The following is a 24,711-nucleotide window of genomic DNA, read 5'->3' as shown; positions in this document are numbered from 1 at the left end:
GAGTGCTCTTGCAGAGGACCAGAATTCAAATCTCAACATCCACAAGGCAGCTAACAACCATCCATAACTCCAGTTCCAGAGGATCCGATATGCCTTCTTCTGATCTCCGCAGGCATTGCACAATGCAAGTGCACTTACACACATGCAGGCAATACACTCATACACATAAAATAAAAATAATGCATACTTTTTTCAAAATGTTGCCGAATGACATAATTTTTGCAAATACTTCAGTTCCAACTTATTCTGTTTGTCCTAAAGTTCTGTTCTTCCTGACAGCTTCCTAGTTTTCATACTTTACTTTGCAACATCCCTGGAATCAAGAGAGTTTGCAGAAGAATAATTATGTTCTTCTGGAGGCTGTTTCTCAATGAAGGGGCACCTTTGGACAGAGGGGAATGTGTGGTATGAAGGGACAGTACACTTAGGAGTCAGCTGCCTGTCCTGTAGGCCCAGGTATGCAACCAGCTATTAACAGTCCAGGAAGATCATTTAAATCTCTGCACCCTGGTTTTGACTTTTGTAAGGCTTGAGGGTCAGACTAGACCTTGTCCTGTGAGATGTGCTATAAAAAAATCAAAAGGTACAGCCAAATAAATCCAGGAAATAGTACCTACATGCTGCTGCTCACAAGTCTAACAACACATGTTAACATGGTTATGGCTCCGGGACAATCCTCAGCAAGCTCCATCTAAGTCTAATTTTGTTTTCTTGGCTGTGTTGGTTAGGGTGTTCACTCCCACAAGTTATAGAAAACAGAGTTGCACAATAAAGTGATTTTGTTATCTTGAGATGGGATAAGCGCTCAACACTTTAAGCAGCATTCTAGATCCAGACTCAGTATTTCTCATTCAGCCTGCTCTGTCTTCTTAACCCTCAGGCAGCCATGCCTCGTGGCAATAAGAGCACTGCAGCGGGACCAGCCCTCACAACTGCTTGTGTTTACCCCCTTACTACAAAAGAATAATGATATTTCTGATGGCCTTCTTAGATGGCCAAGGCAACTTATTCTAAACTCCCTCACATCTCAGTGGCCCCCTAGTGGATCACATGGCTACCCTGACCCAATCCCTGGGGGAAGGACATGGTTTTATGCTAATAATATTAGACCTGAGTCAAGGTGCTTATCCAAAGAACCCAGGCTATGTGTTTTATGGAGAGAAATAAAACTCAAATAAAATAGCTTCCGAGAGAGAGGACCACAGATTTCAGAGACCACGTCCATGTCCTCAACAGTCACTTAAAAATGGTTTTGTCTGTCAGTTGCTTTCTGCATAATAATGGTAACTCTCTGCATTAAATGTTCCTAAAGTTTGTCTTACTATGAAGTAAGTGGTTCTTTGGAAAACCCTGGGAGAAGAAATGCCACTTATGTATTAGTGATTCTCTAATCTAATGGCTGCTAAAGGGCCTATGCCTTCACTAGATGCCAGTGACACAGGATGAGATGTCAGGCAAAGATTGTAGAGGATGAGAATGTGGCATCATTTTCAAAGGAACACAGATGCTTCTATGCCAAGCGCCAACTCCATGCATCTTCACTTGGATCCACTCCTTTAAGAAACTGACACCTTTTCTATTTTCTTATTTCTATGCAATTAAGCAGAGGGCCTGTAGAATTTTGCTCTCTAGCTAATCCCATGCATCATCCAGTCTAGACTTGTTTATACTATGAGGAAATGTCTTTTGCAAACAGTAGCTTCCTTGTTAACAGAATTACAATCCTGTTAGAGCATTTTCTTTTAATATAGCAACTGTGCTTGTGGTCCAAAGGTGACCCATTAATCAGATTTATGCAATGACTTCGAGGAGAGATTAGCTTCAGAATTGTATTAGTTTAGCTTCTCCCAGGGCTCAGTTTAATGAATCCAGAAACCATACCCCACAAGAGATTTGTGTCTTCCAGCTAGCTTAGGGAAATTTTATTTCTATTCAGAAAACATGTAGTACAGAAAGAGGAAGGAGAGACAGGGGTATCTGGGGTGGATTTTTCCCCTGTCCTGAAATGGAACAAAGGCCACCCACAGTTCCAGCAGTCAGTGGCTTATCCATATGTTCAGCAAATTTTGTGTGTGAAGTATATGTGTGTGTATATATGTGTTCAGGCACACATGCACATTTGCATATGGGTATGGAGGCCAGAGGTCAACATTGACCATCGTCCTCTACTGCTCTGCACTTTATTTTTTTAACACAAGGTCTCTCAATGAACCCAGCACTTACTGGCTAGCCAGGCTAGCCAGAAAACTCTGGGAATCTGCCTGTCTCTGCATACCCAGCGTTAGGGTTACAGACATGTGCCATCATGACCAGCTTTTTACATGGGTGACAGGGATCTGAACTCAGGTCCTCATGCTTATATAGCAGACACTGTACTGACTCGAGCCATCTTCGTAGTCCTAGATACCACCATGGCAGTATGACTGCAAAGGGCTCTCAGTCCAGAGTTCATGAGATGCTCACAGACAGTACAATGTACCATGCACATTGGTACCATGTGCACAAAGGGGCAGGAACATGGTGCTATAGACAATGTAATGACTCATCTGTCTGCATGAACTATCAAGGCCAAGGAAGACTTCCAGAAAGAGGTGACATTTCATCCAGGCATCAAAGGAGGAGAAATGTTTGTCTAGGAGCACCTCTCAGTTCCCAGTCTGGTTGTTTATCAACTTAAAATTACATGTGTGACTTATGCTAATTCCAGAAAGACCAGGAAATTAGACAGGAAATGACAGGTGGCATTATTGTTTTTCAGTCTGATATGTGTGTTTATGTGTGTATATGTACATGTTTGTGTGAGCATATGTCCTTGTACCACGTGTGTATGTGTGTGTGTGTGTGTGTGTGTGTGTGTGTGTGTATTGCCAGAGGTCAATATTGGGTGTTTTTCTTGATTGTTTTTGAGGCAGAGTCTCTCACTGAGCCTGGATCTCACCAATTGACTAGGCCAGCTGACCAATGAGCTCCAGAGATCTCCTGTCTTTCCTCCTCCTCCACTCCCTCCAGGGCTGGGGTTACACACACATGCTGCCCTGCTCAGCTTTTTACCTGGATCCTGGGTATCTGGACTTAGCTCTTCATGCTTACACAGTTGACATTTTACAGATTGACCCACCTCTCTAGTCCCTCAGTCTGACTTTTCAGAAGGACATGGAGAGTCTCCCTTTTGGAATCAGGTGACTACTCTGTCATCAAAATGCACTGCAGGAAAAGGCCAGACATTGGTGCTGGCAGCCTGGTTGGGCCCAAAGCATAGTTTTGGCGGTTGCCTATCCTGCCTGCATCCCCAGTGGACAATTTGGGGATGAGGAACCCTGGTTGTTTGGCTAATTATCTAGTAACCTTTTAAATAGAGCCATTTCAGCAGTTGGGCCAGTTTGTCTCCCCTTTAAATGGTGATCATAATTCTCCTTAAGGTCTATTTCATGATAAAATGCACAGCTGATATGTAAGAGGGTTTGAAAATAGCACTGCCATAGAAACAAACTGTAGAACTAAAGGCCATGGGATGGGAATAGAGGGAGAGCAGCAGCCTCACGATGACCTCACTGGACGCATCCCTCAGAGACTCCACAGCAAACCTGGGTTTGGCCAGTACTACCACTGTGACCCTATGTAGTGACTTGATCACATATGTGAGCCTCTGTTTCAACCCCTGAGCATCCCCACACTGAGATTTGCATTCCAGGAAGGGCATCTATGGCCTCATCTAGCCGAGGCTCTAAGCCACTGTTCCAACCTAATTTCCAAGATGGTCTGAGCTCTGTGCTTTGTGTTTTCTATTACTTCCCCTGAATAGCAGCTCTCTTGAAAACCCCAAAGAAGAGAAAGTGGTTGATTTCAAAACAGACAGAATTCAGACTTTTCCATGGCCATCCTAATACCAGAATATAATCATAAGCCTTAAGAAAGGTCACTGATTGGAGTTTGAAAATGTCTAAGAGAAGACAAAAAAAAAATCTGTAGAACTTACTCCAAGTTGTTCGAGCTACACAGAAGAACAGGCCTTGGAGGAGAATCTGGAAAATTCAGATGGAAAAGCATCCAGTGTTATCTGAAACATGGCTGTGAAATTGCCACTGGCTGGAGGTCACGGACCAATAGACCATGGCATCCAGCCCCCAGGCCTTCATTGCATATTTGGCAAACCCAGCTCCTCTGGGACTTATCCATCATGTAAGTGCCCCCCACCCACACACAACCCCCTTCTCCTCACCCTGTCCTTTCTTTTTGACTTTGCTTAGGTCAAGTCCGTGGTGATTCCAGACTGTGAAGTTTCTGGAAATCACCTCAGTGGTAGTTTAGCTAATAACATCTAGGTGCTGCTGAATGGCAGACACTGTGCCAAGCATTTGGCTTTCATTACCTTCCTTAGTACCAGAAACCACTTGAGCCAATTCTATTTGTCCTTTCAGGGGAGACTGTGTTGGGTACCCCAAAGTCATAGGTGGGAGAGTCGTAAAATGAGAATTCAGATGTCCCCGAAGCTCTGCGTTCTTGTCACCAGAGATAATTTTTTTTGTCAGTGGGAGAAGGATCTACAGCCTCTGTCTTGCTGTTACAGAACTCAGGACTCCAGAAGTCCTAGTCTATTCTCACTCAGCCTTCGCTAGGCTTTTATCACCACCTTCCTCAGCTTCATGTATATTGTGCCTCCTTCCTAACAGAAACATGAGACCACAGTGAACCAGGTCAACCCCACCAAACCAGGTCAACCCCACTGCGACTCACAGGCCTGGTAGACACACCTTCATGACCTTACCCAAGTTAGGTAACTCCTCTGGGCCTTGGTTTTTCTCATCTACAAAATAGAGATAATGGTAATAATAAAAGTTGTTATTTGGCAGCTAAATGGTCATGTATGTCAGGTGTTGAACTCCTTATGGACACTCCATACATGCCAACCAATAACATGATATTGTATTGCTATTAGTACTCTCTGCTGGGGAATCTGTAATGATTGAATGTTAAAATGATTTCAAAAAAACTTCTCTACTATATAATGTTCAAGAAGCATCTGTAAGAAATCAATTCATTTCATTTCTACCACACACATACCCAACTCTGGGCACATAAATGTAGTCATTCCCAGCTCTCAGCAAGCTTAGCACATAGCTTAAAATAAAAGGTGCGTGAAATAATTAGGCAACAGAACCATGATATGCAAGGAAGCATAGTAAGAAGCCATGGGCCACTGATGGGCAGTGCCTGGGGGTATAAAGAGAAAGGAAAGGTTTGCATCTGCGGAGGTCAGAGGAATGGTGTGCAGGCAGAGCGTGCCCTCTGATGCCTCCAGGCTACTTCTCCACCACCAGTGGTCACAGCCTGTCAGGAAAGTTCCAGTGACTCCCCTGTCCTGAGGTATGGTATTCTTGTCACCATCGTTTGTGACAGTCTGTTCTCAGTTGTTCTCTCTGTATGTGACAGCTATATGGTCAGTGAAGTTAGGGGTTGGCACCATCCCCAGGCCTGGCACACATATGTAGCCCCAGTGTAGCCAGGCCTCTGCAGCCTCTAGGTAAGAATGGGATGATGTTAACCCACACATCCCAATGTTAGAGATGCTCAGCCCCAGTCTGTGAATTTGGGTTTTCAGACCTCCCACATAAACTCCAGCTGCCTCAGATGGAGCTGGGCATCCCCAGTGTGGAGAATGTCACTCAAGCCCCCCCAGTGTCTCAAGCCCAGACACCACTCCTGTTTCTACCTGTTCCTTTGCATCAGCTGTTCCTTTCTAGGACTTCCGCAATCCCTTCATGTCTGACAAACATCTCCCATGTAGTCGGTACCAGAAGACTGGCAAGTAGAGGCAGTAAAGAACAGCAAGGTAGGGAGAAGTTTACACTGTTCACCACCCTCCCCAGGCTGTGTTTAACAGAACCCCTTCAACCTGGGGCCATTTCTTGGGGCCACATCAAGGACTAAGGTCAACAGTACTCTTTCCAAGCCCTACTCCCTCTCACCAGCCACCCCTTCCAGCCAACAAACCCCACACCTCAATTGTATCAGCTAACAAAATAACGTCTACTGTGGTCTCCAGTCCTTATCTCCACAGCGATGCTCCTTTCTGCCCCCACCTAGAAAGAACTACAATCATAAGGTTGCCAGCTATAAATATGATTTGTGGTGAGATGAATTTCCACTTTAACCCAAGAACAACCCTCATCACATTTCAATAATCTAGGGTCAGATTAAGCAGGGGACAGAGGTGTGGCTCAGTCAGTAGGGCTCACCTTAAAAACACAAGGACCTGGCTCTGAGCTCCAGAAGCTGTGTAAAACATATCTGCGTGTGGTGGCTCTCTTGTGATCTCAGCTCTGAGGAGGTGGAAACAAGCAGATCCTGGGCCTTAGCAGCCAATCAGCCCATCCTACTTGGTGAGTTCCAGGTCACTAAGAGACCCTGTCTCAAAAAAAAAATCAAAGGTAGATAGCACTTGAGGAATGACACTTTAGGAGACCTGGGCTGATCTCTGACCTCCACTCATGTGCACATTACATGCACCTGCAAACACACACACATACACACAAAGGAAGAAAGCAATGAGTTCAAGGCTGTAATCTGTGGGAAAGTTGGTTCCACACTTCAAATGCAGCTCAGCTGACTCCAGTGCTCCTGGCTTGGTTCCTCTGTCCCACTCCTCTACCTCCACATTTGACTCTTTGGAAAACTAGGCATTGTGCGCACACCTGAGTCGGCAGTAGCTTTGTTTCTCTGGCCTGGGCTTTGTTACTCTGCCCTTTGGCCAGCCTCCTCCCTGCTTTTCCTCAGTTTCCTCACCTGAAAAATAAGGGTTGATCTGGAGACTTGGCCTATTCTCCCCAGCCTCGAGTTTAAGGATATGCATTTCTCTGAACTTGTCCAAACAATGATGCTCCAGGGCCCAAATTATTCAGTTTACTGAGATTCATTCTTTCTGTTCTGGGCTTGGGGAAAAGTTTGAGTTTTTAGAGTTTCTTTTGTTTGCAAGGTATTGTTGCATGATACAAACCACAGAATGTAATTTTAAGTATGAAATAGCATGAAAAAGGAAGTTTGGGGGCTATGGAGTGGTTGTAAGCCCTTACTGTGCCACAAACAATCATTTCCATCATCATAAAAGAATCTTCGTTTAATGAGTACTTATTAAGTGCAAAGCCCTAAACATGGTCCTATATGTGGGTCATGCCTCTGTCCTGTTTTTATAACTCTCTGAGGCAATTGCATGTATTATCTAAGTTGGCAGATAAAGAAACACATGTTCTAAGAACTTGCCAAAGATTGCACAGATCATAAGTAATGAAGCTTGGATTCAAACATAATTTTTTTCATTTTTATTTTATTTTTAATGATGTGATTGTATGTGTCTGTGTGTGGGTATGTGTGCATGAGGAGTACAGGTGCCTGCAGAGGCTAGAAGAGGGTGTTGGATTCCCTAGAGCTAGAATTACAAGCCATTGTGAGCTGCCTGATGTGGGTTCTGGGAACCAAACTTGGGTCCTCCGCAAGACACTTTTGACAGCTGAGCCATCTCTCTGGCCCCCAGACACTTTCTGTACTCATTCTTCCTGGTGGTCCCCATTCACCCTAGATAGCCACATGGGACATTCTGAGCTTAACAATCAAGTTTGCTGAAGGACAGCCAAGGTCACTTTGCTATCTGTTCTTAATTACAAATTCCACAATATAGTGTATCCTCCTGACAAATCTCCTCTACTCTAGTCCCCTGAAGTTCTTTGCATAAAACCAAGTTACTGAAGAAGTGGAGCCTTAAGCCTCCTCTCCTCCATCTCCCCTCTCACCTGTTTTCCTGTGGCATACAGTTGGTTACAAACTTCTCTTGCTGTTTATTTACCTCTTAATAAGCCCGATATCTCTCAGAAAGCTGTTTAACACTGCACCACTTAATTTCTTCTCAAGGCAGAATCTGCCAGATGGAGTCTTTGTCCCAAGTCACATGAATTTGTCTTATTTTTAAAACAGAAGTGAACATCTCATGAAACTAAAATAGCAGTCAGTTCCCAGGTGCGACTCACTGAGCAGGGACAAGCAGGAATGTATGGATGCATCCACCTGGGGCAGCTGTTCCAAATGGGCCAGATTAATGAGATGACTCCTGCAATGGCACCTAGCCAGCTGCCGGACACATCTGAGTGTCATCAGAGTAGAAAAACACCACTTTTACACTTCAGCTGGGTTCTGCCACCCCTCACCTCCCTTGGCTGGACGTCCTGAGGCTATATATCTCTGGCTGCTTCATAGACAGGCTGTTCACAGTCGAGGTGATAAATTGGACCCCAGAGCATTGGGTAACCAGTACATAGTGGCCAAGAGAGAGATGTAAGTGTCTTTAAAAGACCACTAAAATATGTCTCTGATCCTGTAACATAGCTGGGTTAGGTTACTGTAGCATAACCAAGTTAGTTTCTAAAAATATAATTTTTCAAATAATGTTCCCAATAAGAATTGTAGTATGTACCCATACTAAACTACATGTCCCCAAGTCTTATGTGTGTGTGTGTGTGTGTGTGTTTGAGACAGGATCTCCCTGTAGTCCAAGCTGGCCTGGAACTCACTATGTAGACCAGGCTGGCCTCGATCTCACAGAGATCCACCTACCTTTGCTTCCTGAGCACTGAGATTAAAGGTGTGCACCACCATGCCTAGCCCAAATTTTGTTTTAAACAAACACCTATAGCTCCAGTATTCTGGTCACTCACCAGGGACTCCTGCGGGTACAGTGGACCTCTCTGAGAGATACATTTCTGGAAACTTGTCCCATGAACCACACTCCAGAGCATGAAACATTCAATTTGCTGAGATCTGGCCTCTCTTTTCTGAACTTAGGGAAAGGTTTGGAGCTTCAGAGATTTTTTGTTGTTGTTGGCAGGTTGCCTGATCCCAAGCTATAGAATGTAAGTGTAAGCATAAAACAGCATGAAGAAGAAAAGACAGGGCCACAGAGTGCTGGTAAGCCCTCTCCACACAGGTGAGGAGGCAAGCCTCCAGAAATGATTATGAGTGTGCTTTCTCTGTCCTGTGCTGTCCTAGGAAAGATGAAATTTTGATCTAAAGGAACAACTGGCCAGTAGAGTGGTGGCCTCTTTGGGAGTCACAAAGCACCATAAAGAAGGCAGAGACCAGCTTGCTGCTTGGGTGGGTCCACTGGCCTGATGATACCTACATCATGATGAGTATTGGCATGATAGCATTCCAGCCCAGTGCAGCTGTATGTATTAAATATGTACGCACCCACGGCTTATCCTCAAAGCCTTCCATCTTCTATCATTCCAACCTATATCCCATATTAAGCAGTGGAACCCTTTATAGGGAAATGGGAAGAACAGATTCATGTTTATAGATGGCCATTCTTTGGCCTTGCCTTTTCTCTAAACTTAGCAATCCCAGTTAGCATTAATAACAACCTTCAGTGCCAGTGAGCACTGGAAATGACAGCCATCAAGGTGTTGCTTAGAGATGAAGGTATTCTAGCTAAACCCAACCTCATATACCAGGTGAAATGTTGAGATTATAGCAATCAGCTCATATCCCACAGTCCTAAAGGCCTGATCTTGTAAAACACAGAAGCTGGGCGGGGGAGCAGGGATGTGGAGGAAGGAAGGAAGGGAGGGAGGGAGGGATATAGATAAATTGAGTGGCAAGCCTTTGTTCCTTGGAGCAAGTTTGCTGTAATATTTAAGAATCTTTTTTATGCTTTCTCTTAAAAAGTTAAAAAAAATAATAGAAAACTCTTTCTGTGAAGGTTCATTTGGCATAAGAGTATGGCCCATCCCACTCCTTTTAAAGAGCCTTATACCTAAGTACTTAATCCTGAGGCAGAGTTACATTGGGTCTCTTGGTGGAGGAGTATCCACCCCATGATGGTTTGAGTGAGAATATTCCCATAGGCTACAAGGATTTTAACATTTTGTCCCAAGTGGTGGCTCTGTTTTGGGAGGCTTAGGCGGTATGGCCTTTCTGGAGGAAGCACATTGCTGGGGTGAGCTTTAGCCTTGCCCGCTTCCATTGGAGAGAGGGTATGCCCTTGAAGGGGATCTATAGGATACTCTCTCTCTCTTCCTCTCTCTCTCTCTCTCTCTCTCTCTCTCTCTCTCTCTCTCTCTCTCTCTCTCTCTCTCTCCTCCACCCCCCCATTCCTGTGCCTGCTTCAAGATGTAAGAGCTCAGTTTTCTGCTCTAGCTTCCTCCTGTCACCTCCTTTCCTGCCTGCCACATAATGATGGACTCTTATCCCCTGGAACTGTAAACCCAATAAACTCTTCCTTATATAAGTTGCCTTGGTCATGGTGTTTTGGCACAGGAACAGAAAAGTAACTAATACACACTCTAAATATACGAATGAGCACATTTCTAAACATACATTTCTGAAGTTACACAGGAGAATACAGATGGCAAGACCTTCCCTATTCTTCACCTCTAAAAAGCAGTGCGGGGTACAGGAGGTGCTTGCTTGGATGGAGATAATTAATCAGAAGGTGTGTGGAAACCTGGTATATGCTTTTGCTTGTGTGCTGGTTTGAATCAGAATGTCCCCCGTAGGCTCCAAGTATTTGGACATTTTGTCCCCAGTTAGTGGTGCTGTTTTGGGAGATCTTAGAAAGTGTGGCCATGCTGGTAGAAACATGTCACTGGGGGCGGGCTTAGAGAGTTCTTAAGCCTTGCTGGATCTTGAGTCGCTCTCTTGCTTCCTGTGCCCACTTGACAATGTAAGATCTTAGCTTCCTCTCCTGCTCTATCCAGCTCCTGCCACCATGCCTCCCCACCATGATGGACTGTAATTCCTCTGGAATCTTAAGCTCAAATAAACTCTTCCTTCTATAAGTTGCCTTGGTCAGTGTTTCTACCACAGCAACAGAAAAGTAACTAATACAGAAAAGTGACTAATACTGGGCTTACCTACATGCAGGCAATACACTCATACACATAAAATAAAAACAATAAATAAAATATTTTTTTAAAAAGAAAAGTGACTAATACAGTAATTGGTACCAGAGAGTGGGCTGCTGGCTGTGAAGAACCTGACCATGTGGGGTTTGGGAAGAAGTGTGGAAGATTTTGGAAGTTTGAGCTAGAAAAGTGGTTGATTGCTATAAGCAGAGTTTAACAGGCCATTCTAGTAGGTGCCTGGAAGAAAGTAGTACTGACAACAATGTAGTTCCAGAAGGAAATAAGGATATGAGAACTTAGCTTCCACTACCCCCCCAGCCTCGTCTGCTGCCATGCCTCCCCACCATGATGGACTCTTGCCCCTTTGGAATCATAATCTAAATAAATGCTTTTATTTTTTAAATATTTTATTTATTATATGTATGCATGTATTGGCTGAATGTAGATAAGTGCACACATGTCATGCAGTGGCCACAGAAGACAGAAGAGGCTGTTGGATACCCTGGAACTGAAGTTACTGACCGTTGTTAGCTGCCATGTGGGTGCTGGGATTTGAACCCGGGTCTTCTGCAAGAACAGCCAGTGTTCTTAACCACTGATCCATCTCTCCAGCCCATAAACTCTTCCTTTTATAAGTTCCCTTGGTCATGGTGTTTCTATCACAGCAACAGAAACATGACTAATACAGCATGTGAGGAAGAATTATTACTGAATTCCTCCCACTCTCAGTAGACGTTTGGGTGTTACTGCCCATAGAGTAGACTGGATCTGTTGCACTGGATTCCCAGGGCTGTGGAACTCTACCACAGACCTTGTGGTGGCTTTGAGCTATAGGGCTGCTCTCCAATCCTAATGTCCCTGACAATCTGATAGTATGATAAGGTCTATCTTCAGTCTTCACAGTGGAAGCCCCTTCATTTCAAGGGCTGGGACAGTCTTCTGGGAGGATGCTTTCTGACCAAGAAATGGGATCTTAGGAGGGTTTTGCTGCGGTTCTCAGAGAATCTCAAAAAGGAAAGTTTCCAAACTCCCTTACCCTTTTCAAGTATTTGCATTCACATCTCTGTCTCTGTGAAAGAGAGTGGGTTTGTCATGCCCAAGGCAGCTTAGATTCCAGCAAAAACAATCATATGTTCAGAGGGGCTCAGCATCTGTGTGGAAACTTGGAAGGTACCAGCTTCAATCCAGCTGGGTTCAGGTAAAAAGACCACATGTGGAATATTTGTTTGGTTCCAAATTACACATTGAAATAGGATGTCAGAAGTATAGTCACAGAGACCATGCCTCCTGGACAGCTCTTGAAACTACATAATACAAAGAATGACTGCGGCCAACTGAAACCTTAGATGTGGTTTGGCATATCCAAAAGATTTTATAGGACCCCCCAAGGGATGCTTTAAATGAGTTTTTAAAAGGTAAAAAATGGAACATCTGAATTACTTAAGAGAGCAGAATTCATTAAATAAATTTGGCTGGGTGGCATGAAGACTTTGTGAAATGGGAGCTCTGTGCAGATGGAAGGTACTGTGTTGAGAAGGAGGGCGTACCTGAGCAGGACATGGAAGAGCTGAGGCTGGAGAGGAAGGAGCTGAGAGGAGCTAGCACACAGGAACAGGGGAAGCTGTGAGCTTTGAGACACCTCATGTCTCAGTTCTGTTTTTGTGAGACTTGAGAGCAAAAAAAAAAAAATTTGATCTTCAGTTTCTTTGTTTGTAGAATGACTATAATGTCTACACCAATGAACTGCTTATGCAAGTGAAGAAAATGTTAGCAATGATGCTCAGGGTGTTATAAATGTAAAATTAGCAAGTTGTGCTGCTACTGCCTTTATTTAAATGTGATAATCATAGGGAAACAATGTATGATTCCTCTGAGTTCCTCTGTCTTTTCTTGTTATGGTGGCCCCATCCTATCAAAGTTCCTGTGGAGTCTTCTTACATTCTTGATGTTGAAGTGTCTAGAGTTTTCATCTTATCACTGTCCAGAGCATTCTTAGAAAATGGACAATATCCTTTTTACTGCTCCTTGTAATCAAGAGCAATCTTTCCTATATCTTAGTTCTTTTCACGTTTGTTTTCTTCCATGATCACTGGCTATGCAATATGTTGGCATACTTAACATCCTTTTAAAGCTTTTCTCCTGCTAGGAAGTGCTAAACACTGTACTTGGTAAACAGCTGGTAATCAAAATTCGAAATACTCATGAGGACACATCTTTTACTAATGGGATTCTATAAACCATAGCCAAAAGCCGCTTAGGAAAGGGAAGCGTTTATTTGGTTCACAATTCCAGGTCACAGTCCATTATTGGAAGCCAAGACAGGAACTTAGAGAATCACATCCATAGTCAAGAAAAGAAAGAGAACGAATGTGTGGATCCTTGCTTGCTTGTTCTCTAGTCCACTCTTATACAGCCCAGGACCACCTACCTAGGGAAGAATGTCACCCACAGTGAGCTGGGTCACCCAACAATCAAGCTAACCCCCACAGACATGCCTACAGACCAACCCAATCTAGATAATGCCTCAGTTCCCATCCCTGGTGATTCTAGGTTGTGACAAGTTGTCATTTAAACCAGTACAATGAGGAATCTTAAAGCCCACTGAGACTCCTTTCTTCCACCCCAGGAAAGAGCAGAGCTACGTGCAGAAGCGCTGGCAGGATGTGCGTGTGGGAGACTTCGTCCAGATGCAACGCAATGAGATCATCCCAGCAGACATCCTTCTCCTCTTCTCCTCAGATCCCAGTGGGGTCTGCCACCTGGAAACTGCCAACTTGGATGGAGAGACGAACCTCAAGCAGCGGTGTGTTGTGAAGGGCTTCTCACAGCAGGTAAGCGACTTCCTCAGGTCATCCTTAGTGAGATCAGAGACAAGAAGCAAGCTAATGTTCCTGGAAAGTTTAACTTAAACTGGCAAGTAGAGATGGGAAATTAGAAGATGATTCTTTGGAAAGTCTTATATATATTAATCTCTTGAGAATTTCATACAATGTATTTTGATCAAGCTTCATCCCCAATCCCTTCCCTTAACTCCTCCCAGATATACCCCCACCTCCCTACCACCAAATTTGTGTCCTCTTATTTTGTTTTTATTCATAACCCATCAACTCCAATTTGTGTTGTCCATGTACATATGGGTGTGGGGCCATCCAGTGGAGTGTGGTTAACATATCAGGGGCCACACTCTTAGAGGAAAACTGACTCTCCCTCTCCCAGAAGCCATCAATTGTGCATAGATCCTCAGTTGTGGGTAGAGGTTCATGAATCTCTTCCCAATCCATCCTGGCTTGATCTTTTGCAGATCTTATATAAACAGCCACAGGTGCTGTGAGTTCATGAGTACAGTAGTCCTCTCATGTCCAGAAGTCCTGTTTCACCCCAGTCTCCCTGACCTCTGGCTCTTACAGTCTTGACACTCGCTGTCCCAAGATGGTCCCCAAGCCTTGGGGAGGGGATTTGATGGAGAGTGAACCATTTGTGGTTCAGCACCACAATCACATACTTTTTGTACTTTGACCAGTTACAAGTTTCTGCATTAAATACCATCCACTGCACAAAAAAAAAAAAAAATTCTGATAAAGTCTGAGTCCTGTGCTAATCTATGGGCAAAGAGACAGGAATTTAGAGGTCAATATGACGCTGTGTCCATTTAACAAAATAGTATTCATAGGCTTACCCCTGAGGCTTATGAGCTCCCCAACCCTGGGTTCTTGGCCAGATTTGAAGTGCTGGCCATATGTTTCCTCCTGTGGAGAAGGCCTTACATCCAATCAGAAAGTTGTGCCACTATAGCATTTATGCCACTATAGTCCATGGGCATTTCATGCCAGTCATTATTGCAGTTCACAAGGTTCACATCTGGCCACGACTGCTGATGGTTTTTTCCTCCCAGCAGCCTGCATAGTGCCTTCCAGTGCTATGAAAGCTAGCCAACAGGAAGGAAGTTTCCTGATCAGTACTGACATGATTTGTCCATGTCCTGTGACCAATGTGTATAGTGTCTTCAGCAATAGGATCTTACATCAAGTTCTGGTGGGAAGCCAAGAGCAATGGCGATAGCCTATGTTGTTTTGGGGGTCTCTAGGATACCTCTGAGCAATAGCTTGAGGGTAGCTAGCCCACCCCAGCACTGAGCTTTCTGTTTGGTGACCTATGACTTCTGGAATGACCATAATCCCCTGTGCAGGGAAACTCCAATTAAACTCTTTTATATGAATGTAAATATACATATACATGAAGTTTATAAAACAGTAGCTCTCCATATGACTTTTTCAAACATCCTTAGATGTTAGAGTTAGCTAGCCCTCCCCCAATTCCCTCCTCTGCCCCACCTCTCCCCACTTAAACCTCCCCATTAATGGCTTTCCCACATCATGTCTTTAGAAATTCTTAATCCTCCCAGCAACCCTCTGGGTAGTTATCATGTGCATATCACAGATGAGGAAACCAAAGCTGAGAAAAATTTGTGATTTGCTGAAGACTTGAGCTCCTAAGTAAAGGCTCACTCTGTTCAACTGAATAAGCTTCCTTGTCTTCAAAACCAAGTCTCACAGCTGCTCAGTCAGTGAAACTCACCCTCTCTTCTGTGCTCAGCAGCTCATTCTGCCCAAATAACTCTGGACATGAATCTCTAATATTCCTTTAGCCCCTCATTAATTGCAGCAAGATAATAGTAGTGTGTGTGTGTGTGTGTGTGTGTGTGTGTGTGTGTGTGTGTGATGTGCCTGTGTGTCTGTGTTCATGTGGGTACATGTTTATGCAGGTGCGTGGATGGGTGTGTGTACCAGTATAAGTGTGCCTGTGGAAACTAGATGTCAATATCAGGTGTGGTTCCTTAAAAGCCATCTACCTTGTTAATTGGAACTGGGTCTCTCATTGGTCTGACTCTTGGTGAGTAGGCTAGGCTAGCTGGCCAACAACCCCTGGAGGTCCACCTATCTCTGTCTCCCCAGTGCTGGGATTACAAGCACATACCATGCTCAGCTTATTTTTTAGCATGGGCTTTTGGGATCATGTCCATGCTTACACAGCAAGCACTTAACAGACTGAGCTATCTCCCAGCCCCCTGTTTTTCTCTTTTTGCATGTCTTGTTGACCGCTCCAACCTTCTCTGAAGTCAGAGATCCATAATTGACACTTTAATTAACTCTTCACACTTAAGAACACACTTAAGTGGATATCATAGGGAAAGCAGTATACTTTAGTGGTTAGCAGCTCAAATTCCAAGTTCTGACAGAGCTGGGCTTAAACTCTAATTCCCACCATGTGTAAAATGTCTCATTTTATACAAGTTATCTGCCTCCCACACCTTGGTTCCTTTATTTGGGGGAAAAATAGAGAAAAATAATATTTCTTCATAGGATAACTCTAAAGGCTAAATGATATATACCAGAATTATTTAGCATGAATAGCCCATTGAAGGAGGCTGGGGAACCATTGCCATTGATTCCAATGGCTTTCCTAAATAATGTGTATTGACCAGTTGAGGCTGGGTGTGATATTCTGGTTTTCAGTTAAAAATCTTCCTTATGAGGGTTGATTTCCAACCTGGTACTTTTCTCTACTGATGGCAAATAAAATGCTTTGCATTACTTTTCCCTCTGCCAGCTTTGGGGTGAGAGAAATTGAATGAGTCGGGAGATTTGGGAGGAAGAAGGCAAACGCTCCACTCCTCTGAGGTTCTCATGAGCTACAGTTCTGTTATCTAAATGATTTCTCAAGAGGAGACCATCCATCCTCCTGCTCCACAGCACCTGATGAGCGGTTCTCACAATCGTTCCTGTGTGTGATTGGTAGTCCTCCTGTCTGGTCTCTGCACCTGTGGATGGGAACGCTAATAACTGTCCCATAGCTTTGCTGTGAGGCTGAAATAAGAGGAAGTAAAAACAACCTGCAAGGCTTGGTGCCGCTACATTTCACAGTGGTCCCCATGGCAACTGGCCAGAAGCTATCTTGACCACACCATGGTCACTGCACTATTTCAATGACCACAACTCTCTGCCCCAGGCTCTGAGTCAATCATTGAGCTGGCTTGGCCTCTCACTCTCTTGCTTGTCCCTCCTGCAGTCACTGAATGGCTCCAGTGTTTACAAAGAGGCAGGGCAAGATCCAGTATAAGTTCACAAAGTCCTTCAAGATAGGCAGAAACAGTCAAGATCTGGACTAGGGCCCTGCGACCTGCTTTCTTGACCAGAGGCCTTTTTGATCAGTGCTTAAATAAGAACACATTACACACACACACACACACACACACACACACACACACACACACGTACGTGCATGGGTAAATATGTATGTGAGTGTACAAGCTGACACCTTAGTCTGGCTGTATGCAAGAATCTCTTAGATTTGCTCTTCTATTTCTTTTTAAGTTCTGTGAATATCAGACTTGCGTTTGCTTACAAAATTGTTTTAGCCTTTCTAACCTTGGCATCCTCATCCAATTTTGAATCCTTGTTCCTCTCTCTAATTTCAGTGCCACCACATTTCAACCACTGAGTTTTCTTTCTTTGGCCTCAGGCTTTAGGCTTGTTTCTTGCATATTAATCAAATGGTTTGGAATTTAACTGGAGTGAGACGAGGTGAAAGGGCCCTTCATGCTCAGTGCCATAACCTTCAGTTAATAAACATTTCAAACTCTAACCCTGAATCTTCACAGAGTACTTGGCATTAGAAACATCTATTTATAAATGAAAGGAGGTGATTTATTGAACTTGGTTTCCAGAGTTTTCTGTCCTTATCCTGATTTTCCCTTTTCTCAAGAGCATTTTTCAGTTCACTAATCACAGTAATGAAGTTGAGCCCATGGTAAGAGCTTTGCATGATTAACTCATCCTCACAACAGCCTAAGAGACAGACAACATCACTTCCCCCTGTTTACACATAGGAAACTGGGGCATGTACAAGGCATGCCATTCAGCCATGGTCACTGAGCTGTAGACTTGGAACCACAATTCAAACCCAAGTTTGTCCTAGTGTCTGGTAGCTCACCTTCCTGACCCTTTGGCTGTTACCTTGAGTTCACCCAGATCTACGTACTGGAAAGCACTTGTTTATCATTTACAGATTTCTTTCCATACGTAGGTGGCAGATTACAGGAAGAACCACAGACACAGAGTTAAGAAACTAAATCTCAGCCAACTATCTGGACAGAAGTTTTGTCTGCTCTCTGTTCCTTCGTTTCTTTCTTATACCTTCTCTGCAAAAAAGATTCCTGACTATAGACAGAGCTATTGGGTAACACTGTACTTCAGGGTTTCCTCAATGTGTTGAACAAAGGTGTGGATGAAAGTTCCCTAATGAGAGTGAACTGCCTTCCCTGGGCCTCATTGCATGCCGGTGCTTCTGAATGCATTGTCCTTCTGGTCTTTACCCTCTAAGGAGGAACTTACTCATCTCCTATGAAAGATGAAAATTCTAGGGAATAAGAAAGGCAGACCTCACTAAGTATCTCAGAAGATTTTGAACACATACAAATGTGGTTTGTTTAGAAACTTAGTGTCTTGAATAATGAGTATCAATAATTTTTGTTCATTTGTTTTTCCTCTAAATATCTACAGTTCATGAAACCTCTACCTTTCCAAAAGGATTTGACTAACCAGAGAGATTGCTAGAAGTTCCCACCCCACATAATATTTTCACTATCTGAGGGGTTGTGAGAGGTCAAATATGGCTTCCCTGGATTAGCATTTTTCGAGGTAGACTGCCCCCAACACTTGAAAAATACAGTTCACAGTCAAGTCAAGCGAGTGTGTAACGTATCAAGGTCCCTGAGAGCATCCGGAGTCAACAAGTCTGTTTACCATGAGCTCCTCAGACCTTATTTAACCACAGAATCATTTTTCAGCACAAATATTCACTAACGTTCCTTTGGCACTTTGGGGAGGCATTAATATAGATTATGGTACAGATCTGATCATGGCGGGGGAAAATGGCCTTCCCCATGGTTGTTAGTTCCTTCTGTTTCCATTTATGTTCAAGAGGAATTACACACTAAAGAACATCTAAGAACAGTCTGCTTTCCAGGACACTGTGGGGACCAGACTTAGTTCTCACATCCTTTTCTCAGAGCTCAACTTAGACCAAAGCAATACTTTTTCAGTTGGAAACTTTATACTAATGAGCCACTTTTGAATTCACAAAATCATTGACCTATTTGTGAAATATTAATTCTCATATCACCTAGCAGGGAAGAGGTGATAGGAAACAAGTCCAGTATTAGTACTGTGCTAAGTTTTTCCCAGCATCCAAGAGGACTTGACTAGGAAGTTCAGTTGTTCAGTTTTTTTTGTTTTGTTTTGTTTTTATTGCTGACATTCTGAGTCTTGAAAACTCTTCTTTCCAGATATTTTAGCATGGGGAAATGAATGCCAGTGCCATTCAATTTGGTAAATGTAAAATTACCGAAGCTGAAGAATCAAATGAATTCTTCCAATCAGTCCTCTGTATTAAGCATTTCCTGGTTGTCTGTCAGCAAGTGTTTAGCACTTTCCAGTTAATCATTGCGTAGTACTGGCTACATTTCCTGGGCTTGTTTTACCCATAACCTACATAGCAATATATACTAGTACTGCATAAGATTAATAGATGACTTGGCCAAGCACATACTGTGTACAATGGATACTTCTTCTAAATGTTTTATGCCTATTATTTTTCCTATTCCTCATAATAACCCTATGAGATGAACACTTTTCAAGATCCTTATAAGAAGCGAGGCAATAGCAACTCTATTCTTCTTGCAGTAGACTAAGCTCACATTATACTCGGGCAGAGTTCTTATATTTCTGAATTTTATTATGGAAAGTTTCAAGTATATATAAGACCTAGAGAATAATATAATACGCTTAATTTCAAGAAGCAATTCATAATTAAACTTTCCTACTACCCACTCCCTCTTAAACTCTGAAAATTATTTTGAAGTGGATCTTTAATAGCATAACATTTCACCTGAAGATATTTAATATGTATCTCTAAAATATAAAATCTTAAGTGCACCATTATACCTGAAAAACAACAGTAGTACTTTGATATTAACTTTCAAGTCAGTGGTCAGTATTTCTAGTTTGCTCGAGTCAGGCCAGATCTTGAGGTTAATGTTTTAAATTGCTTCCACTCTAGGTTCCCCATCTTTTCTTACATAGTTGATTTTTGTTTATACTTCATAGAACCAGAAAGCCAGAATCCATCAGTACAACTTCCACCTCTCATGTACTTTTTTTTTTTTTTTTTTTTTTTCCTCCATGTTTGGCTCTGTCTCGCAACTCAATTCCCAGAGAGGAATGAGCAATCTTCCTGACATCTACACAAGGAAAGCATCCCAGGGAAATAGTCCGATTGGCCCAGCTGGTACCACATACTGACTCCTGGACCAATTTGACTGTAGCCAGAAGGTTCTGTGAATGACACCCTCCACCTGGAAGTTATAGTTGAAACTGGTCTATGGAGTAGGAGATTTCTGAGCAAAATGGCAATGAATATCCACCACACTTACTACAAACCAGGGCTGTAAAAACCTAAGTAATGCATGCTCAAGACTGCCCACCCTGTAGGAGAGGGTCTAGATAGCCTGTCTTTCCCCTGTAGGCCTTGTGCTAGCTCCTCTTCCCACAAGCCTCCTCCCTGACTGAGCTTGTCTGCTTTTCCAGCTCTCTGTAAGACAGTAGGTATTCTTCTCACTGTGCTCCCTGAGACCTAGCTGGCTCCTGTCCTCCTGCACTGTTGTCTTTCCGTCAATAAATCCACTTTCCCAGCTAACACTGTCAGAGGTCCTGCTGCTGCCAGACACTGTGCAGGGATTTTTGTTGTTATTGTTTTACACATTATGATTGTATCTCCTGGGAATAGCTCAGTATGGGTTCTCAAGCTGAAATTTATACTCTGTTCTTTGTGAACTCTTTTGCCAAAAACGTTGGATTTCATATCATTTTCTCGTGTCTTTGTTATCCAGAACAAGACAATTTTGTGCCAAAAGGATTTGTGCAGTCAATACTCCTGTAACGCACCACTGCCCTTCTGGTGGCAGCTGATTGTATTTTAGTCTGCATGTGATTTATTCACTCATTTGGTCACTGAGTATTGATGGAAGGCCTTCTATGTGGTAGATGAAATAGCATACTCCGTGGGTCCAAGGGTAAACATGGGGTAGGAGACAGGCTGTGCCTGTGTGCTCTAAAGGGGAATTACGTAGTTGTTAATGATCAATTCTACTAATGATTCCTTTCAGAAAGGATGGGAGGGTAGAATCATTCTTTTTCCCATATTTGCTTAGAATGCCAAACCCATGCCTTATTAAGGAATAATAACATCTCAAGATTTGCCAGCCCGAATAAGCAGCAGAATATTAGTCTTCTTGGGAAAGGGGAACTCAGGCTTCAAGGACCCCTCAGAGCTCCATTCACATAATCCTCCAGCCCAAGCCTTGTGCTTGTGTATAAGAGTGGCTCTTGCATGCTCTCCAGGGTGACTTTGGATACCAGCTCCTCCTCCAGTGCCAGAGGAAGGCAACTGCCAGACACTCTTGTGACTTATCTTAAAAGGGACTCTCTCCAACCAGGAAGCAGAAAGATTATCCATCAGTTTCAGTCTTGGAACTCGGGTTCATTTGCATTCCAGGAAGAAAACCTCAGTCACCCAGCTCAGCAGCTGAGGTGTGAAGAGCGTTTGCTTTCACCATTTTGATAAGCTAGGAAAGGTAGAGCTTTTTTTTCTTTAAAAAAAATGAATAATGGGGAATGAAACTTTCAGTAGCTGTTTTCCAAGTCTGTAGTTCACTTCTGCACAACTTCTTTGGTTGGCACGGTGCTCTGCCCAGCCTATGACCCCTGCTCCTTGGCATGGTGCAGGCAATCAGGCCTGCCCCTGCTTTGTTGTCTTCATCCTAAGTCCAGGTGTCTTCTTGGTAGTCATTGCCTGAGTGTCATGAAGAACAGACTCAGCAGCATGCCAACATGGTGATGACTGGCCTGCTCTTCTTCACAAGCATCCTCAGTTCATAGTAAAAACTCAGTGAGTAAGTGTATTCTGTGTTAGAGGAAAGCTTGGTTGGTTTCCCTTTCTTGAATCAACAAAGTATTTCTTGAATAATAGAGGGGTTTCAAAGAGCCTGAGACATGCTTCCTGGACTCTAAAAACCTATGACTATGGATCCCTGTCACTTAATAGCATCATGACCCTCTGGGACGATAAAAAATATAACAGTGCTTTTATTCTGTTCATTATTTAACAAAGCTACTGGGAACATTGTGATCTTTGATGGGAATTAGTTATTTAATAATCCTGGTTAAAGTCAATGGCTCACAAAACAAACACAAAGGCATGAATGTAGGAAGGGGACTATAGGAAGGAGAGGAGAATGACAGGCTGGGTGGGGAAAGAGACAACCGAATGCACCATATACAGGTAAGAAATTATCACCGAACAAGTTTAATCATTGAAAACAAATGATTTGTAAAAATAATAATTAGAAGAATTCCTACAGAAATTTGAAAAGTAGTGTGACATGCATGTATGAGACATTTTTACTCTACAGATAGCATTCAGATTCATAAGGGGATTTAGGGACACATTGCAATAACTTAGTGTACCAATTGGCAAACAGAAACAGATTGATATTTGACAATTTGACAAGAGGTTACAAGTACATGTGATTGTATATTAAGAATTATCTAAGTTAGAGTATAAGAGAAAGCTGGCTGTGACATCTGTCACCCCACTGAATTCCAGGGTTTATCCAGCTGATCTGCCTGGTTAGGTAAGTGTCCCCTTTCTCCCTCAATGCTCCATGTGTGACCCTCCCAAAACTGTGTGCTCCGTCCAAGAAGGCGACCTTCCCCAATAGAAGAGGACTGGTCTTCAGTCAAGGGTATAGCTGCGCTTCCCTGCCAGAAACTCCAAACAAGCTTGAAAGAGTTGTCTAAGTTCAAAGAAAAGGTTGTTATGGTCTGTGGTAGACAGAGATGGAGCCTTAAGAGATATAACCCTTGAGCTTAAAAGCGAAAGCTTTAAGAGAATGGCCAATATAGGAAATTTGGGAATAAATCATTAATCTCTGGAAAGGAGGCAGAGTTTTAACAAGATGTGTGATCTTGGGAAAGTTCCTGAGTGTCATCAATACTCAGTTCTCTTTGCAATAAAAGGAAGCTAAGTTATTCTGAATAGTCCATGAAGTTGAGACAATCAAATAAGATAAAGTAAATAAGGGGCATTCTGGGAACCCTGTTTTTTACCAAATCTCATCATTTGTTTAAGGCCCAGAAGAAATTGTGTAACATGCTCATGGGACTAAGTAGGCTGTTGTGTTCACTGGGATTCTTTGTTTGCAAGTAACAGAGGCAAAACAGGGAGGTTTTGAGAATGTGGTAGAGGAAGCTGCACACAGTGTGACTCACAGAACAAAAGAAAAGCTGACAATTCGGGCTTAGAAACAACACAGAAATCAGGAAGGCAATGAAGTATTGGAAACAGGAGTCATTTGATGGTCTTGTTTGATTTTCCTTCCTGGAGTCCCTGAACTCAACTCAAAGTCTCACAGTGGGAGAGTCTAAATGGGCAAGGTGTCTTGGTTTACAGTCCATCAAGATATGAGCAGGGAGATGAGGGAATTTCAAAGGTGTGTTCTGCAAAGAGTGCAGGATGGAAGGTGAGTAAACAGACAGTGGTTCACAACAGTTTCAAAAGACAAAGCATGTATTCTTTAACCATTTTTATTGATCAATTTAATAAGCCATTTTGAAAAAGGATGGGAAATAAACCTAGAAAAGTAAAACTGGAGGAAAGGGCAACTGATTCCTGTTTTAGCCTGTTCTAGCTATTAGAATATATTCCAGGCAGGCTGCTTCACCAAGACCTTCCCAGCAGCCTTTGGCAGTGATCAGCTTGCTGTCTGGGACGTAGGTCAACAGGAGTCGACCAACCTGGGGAGTTATTCACTGTGACATTTGGCCACCTTCTTTGGCTTTCAAAGGTACTGCCATAGCCACACCTCAGCAAGACTGGGAACCATACATTAATTTATGGCTACAGTAACTGGCTGTGTAAATAGCCTTCTCCTCCTTTCTGAGTTTCTTTCCATTTCCTCCAAGATTTTTATGTCCTGGTTCAAGCATCAATAAATGCTTGAACTCATAAGCAAATGAATGAATGAATGAGGTCTCATCTTTGAAGATAGTTTTTTATTGAGCCAAAGAATTCCCATAAAATAAGTCACCTTCCTAGTAGGTCAAGCATATTCCAGTGGGTGACCTCACACCCATGAGGATATGAGCAGCACAAATAGGACTCAGTGGATCTGGGAGGACTTAAGGGGAGGAGTAGAGATTAATATGATCAAAATACAATATATACTCATATGTGAAATTCTCAAGAGTTAATAAAATAGTATATTAAAAATAAACCACCCTTTCCATATTAACCTCACCCCTCAAAATCTTGGTGGTATATCTGTTAAAACAAGATATTCTGGGAGCTGCCCTCAAAGGAGGCTAACAGTCTTCTAGAAGATGCGGCGATCTTTAATATACATGTAGAGACAGAGGATTGTGGGGCAGATGAATTCACAGAAAAGCAGCTAATGTTTATCAGCTGAGGGGAAAGGGTCTACAGGGTTTAGCTTGGCCATCATAGAAAAAATGGCAAAGATAACTCTAAAATGCTAATAAAAATCTTCAGAAAACTTTTCTCTAGGCCCCTCAGTGCCTGAACTTCTACCTTCACCCTGTGGCTACTCTACTCTAATATGCAAATATACTTGGTAGAGGCTACATTATAGTATGTACTGGTTATAGTAATCTTATAGGTTTTCCACTATATATTAGAGAATGAATTT

General features: G+C 43.0%; 1 protein-coding gene across 2 annotated transcripts in view; it reads left to right on the top strand.

Moving 5' to 3' along the window:
• Atp10b (ATPase phospholipid transporting 10B (putative)) overlaps positions 1 to 24,711 on the top strand; it is a 270,605-nt gene that overhangs the window by 157,772 nt on the left and 88,122 nt on the right. For both annotated transcript variants that reach the window (XM_029557944.1, XM_017795231.2), the window contains one exon: positions 13,516 to 13,720. In XM_029557944.1, the coding sequence (XP_029413804.1) occupies positions 13,516 to 13,720 (205 nt within the window). The remainder of the gene's footprint in view (positions 1 to 13,515; positions 13,721 to 24,711) is intronic.

This window comes from Nannospalax galili, unplaced genomic scaffold (genome assembly GCF_000622305.1).
Source record: "Nannospalax galili isolate Female #2095 unplaced genomic scaffold, S.galili_v1.0 scaffold667, whole genome shotgun sequence".
In the NCBI taxonomy this organism is placed as follows: domain Eukaryota; kingdom Metazoa; phylum Chordata; class Mammalia; order Rodentia; family Spalacidae; genus Nannospalax; species Nannospalax galili.
Note: the sequence above shows the minus strand (reverse complement) of the source record. Positions and strands in the feature narration are given on the sequence as shown.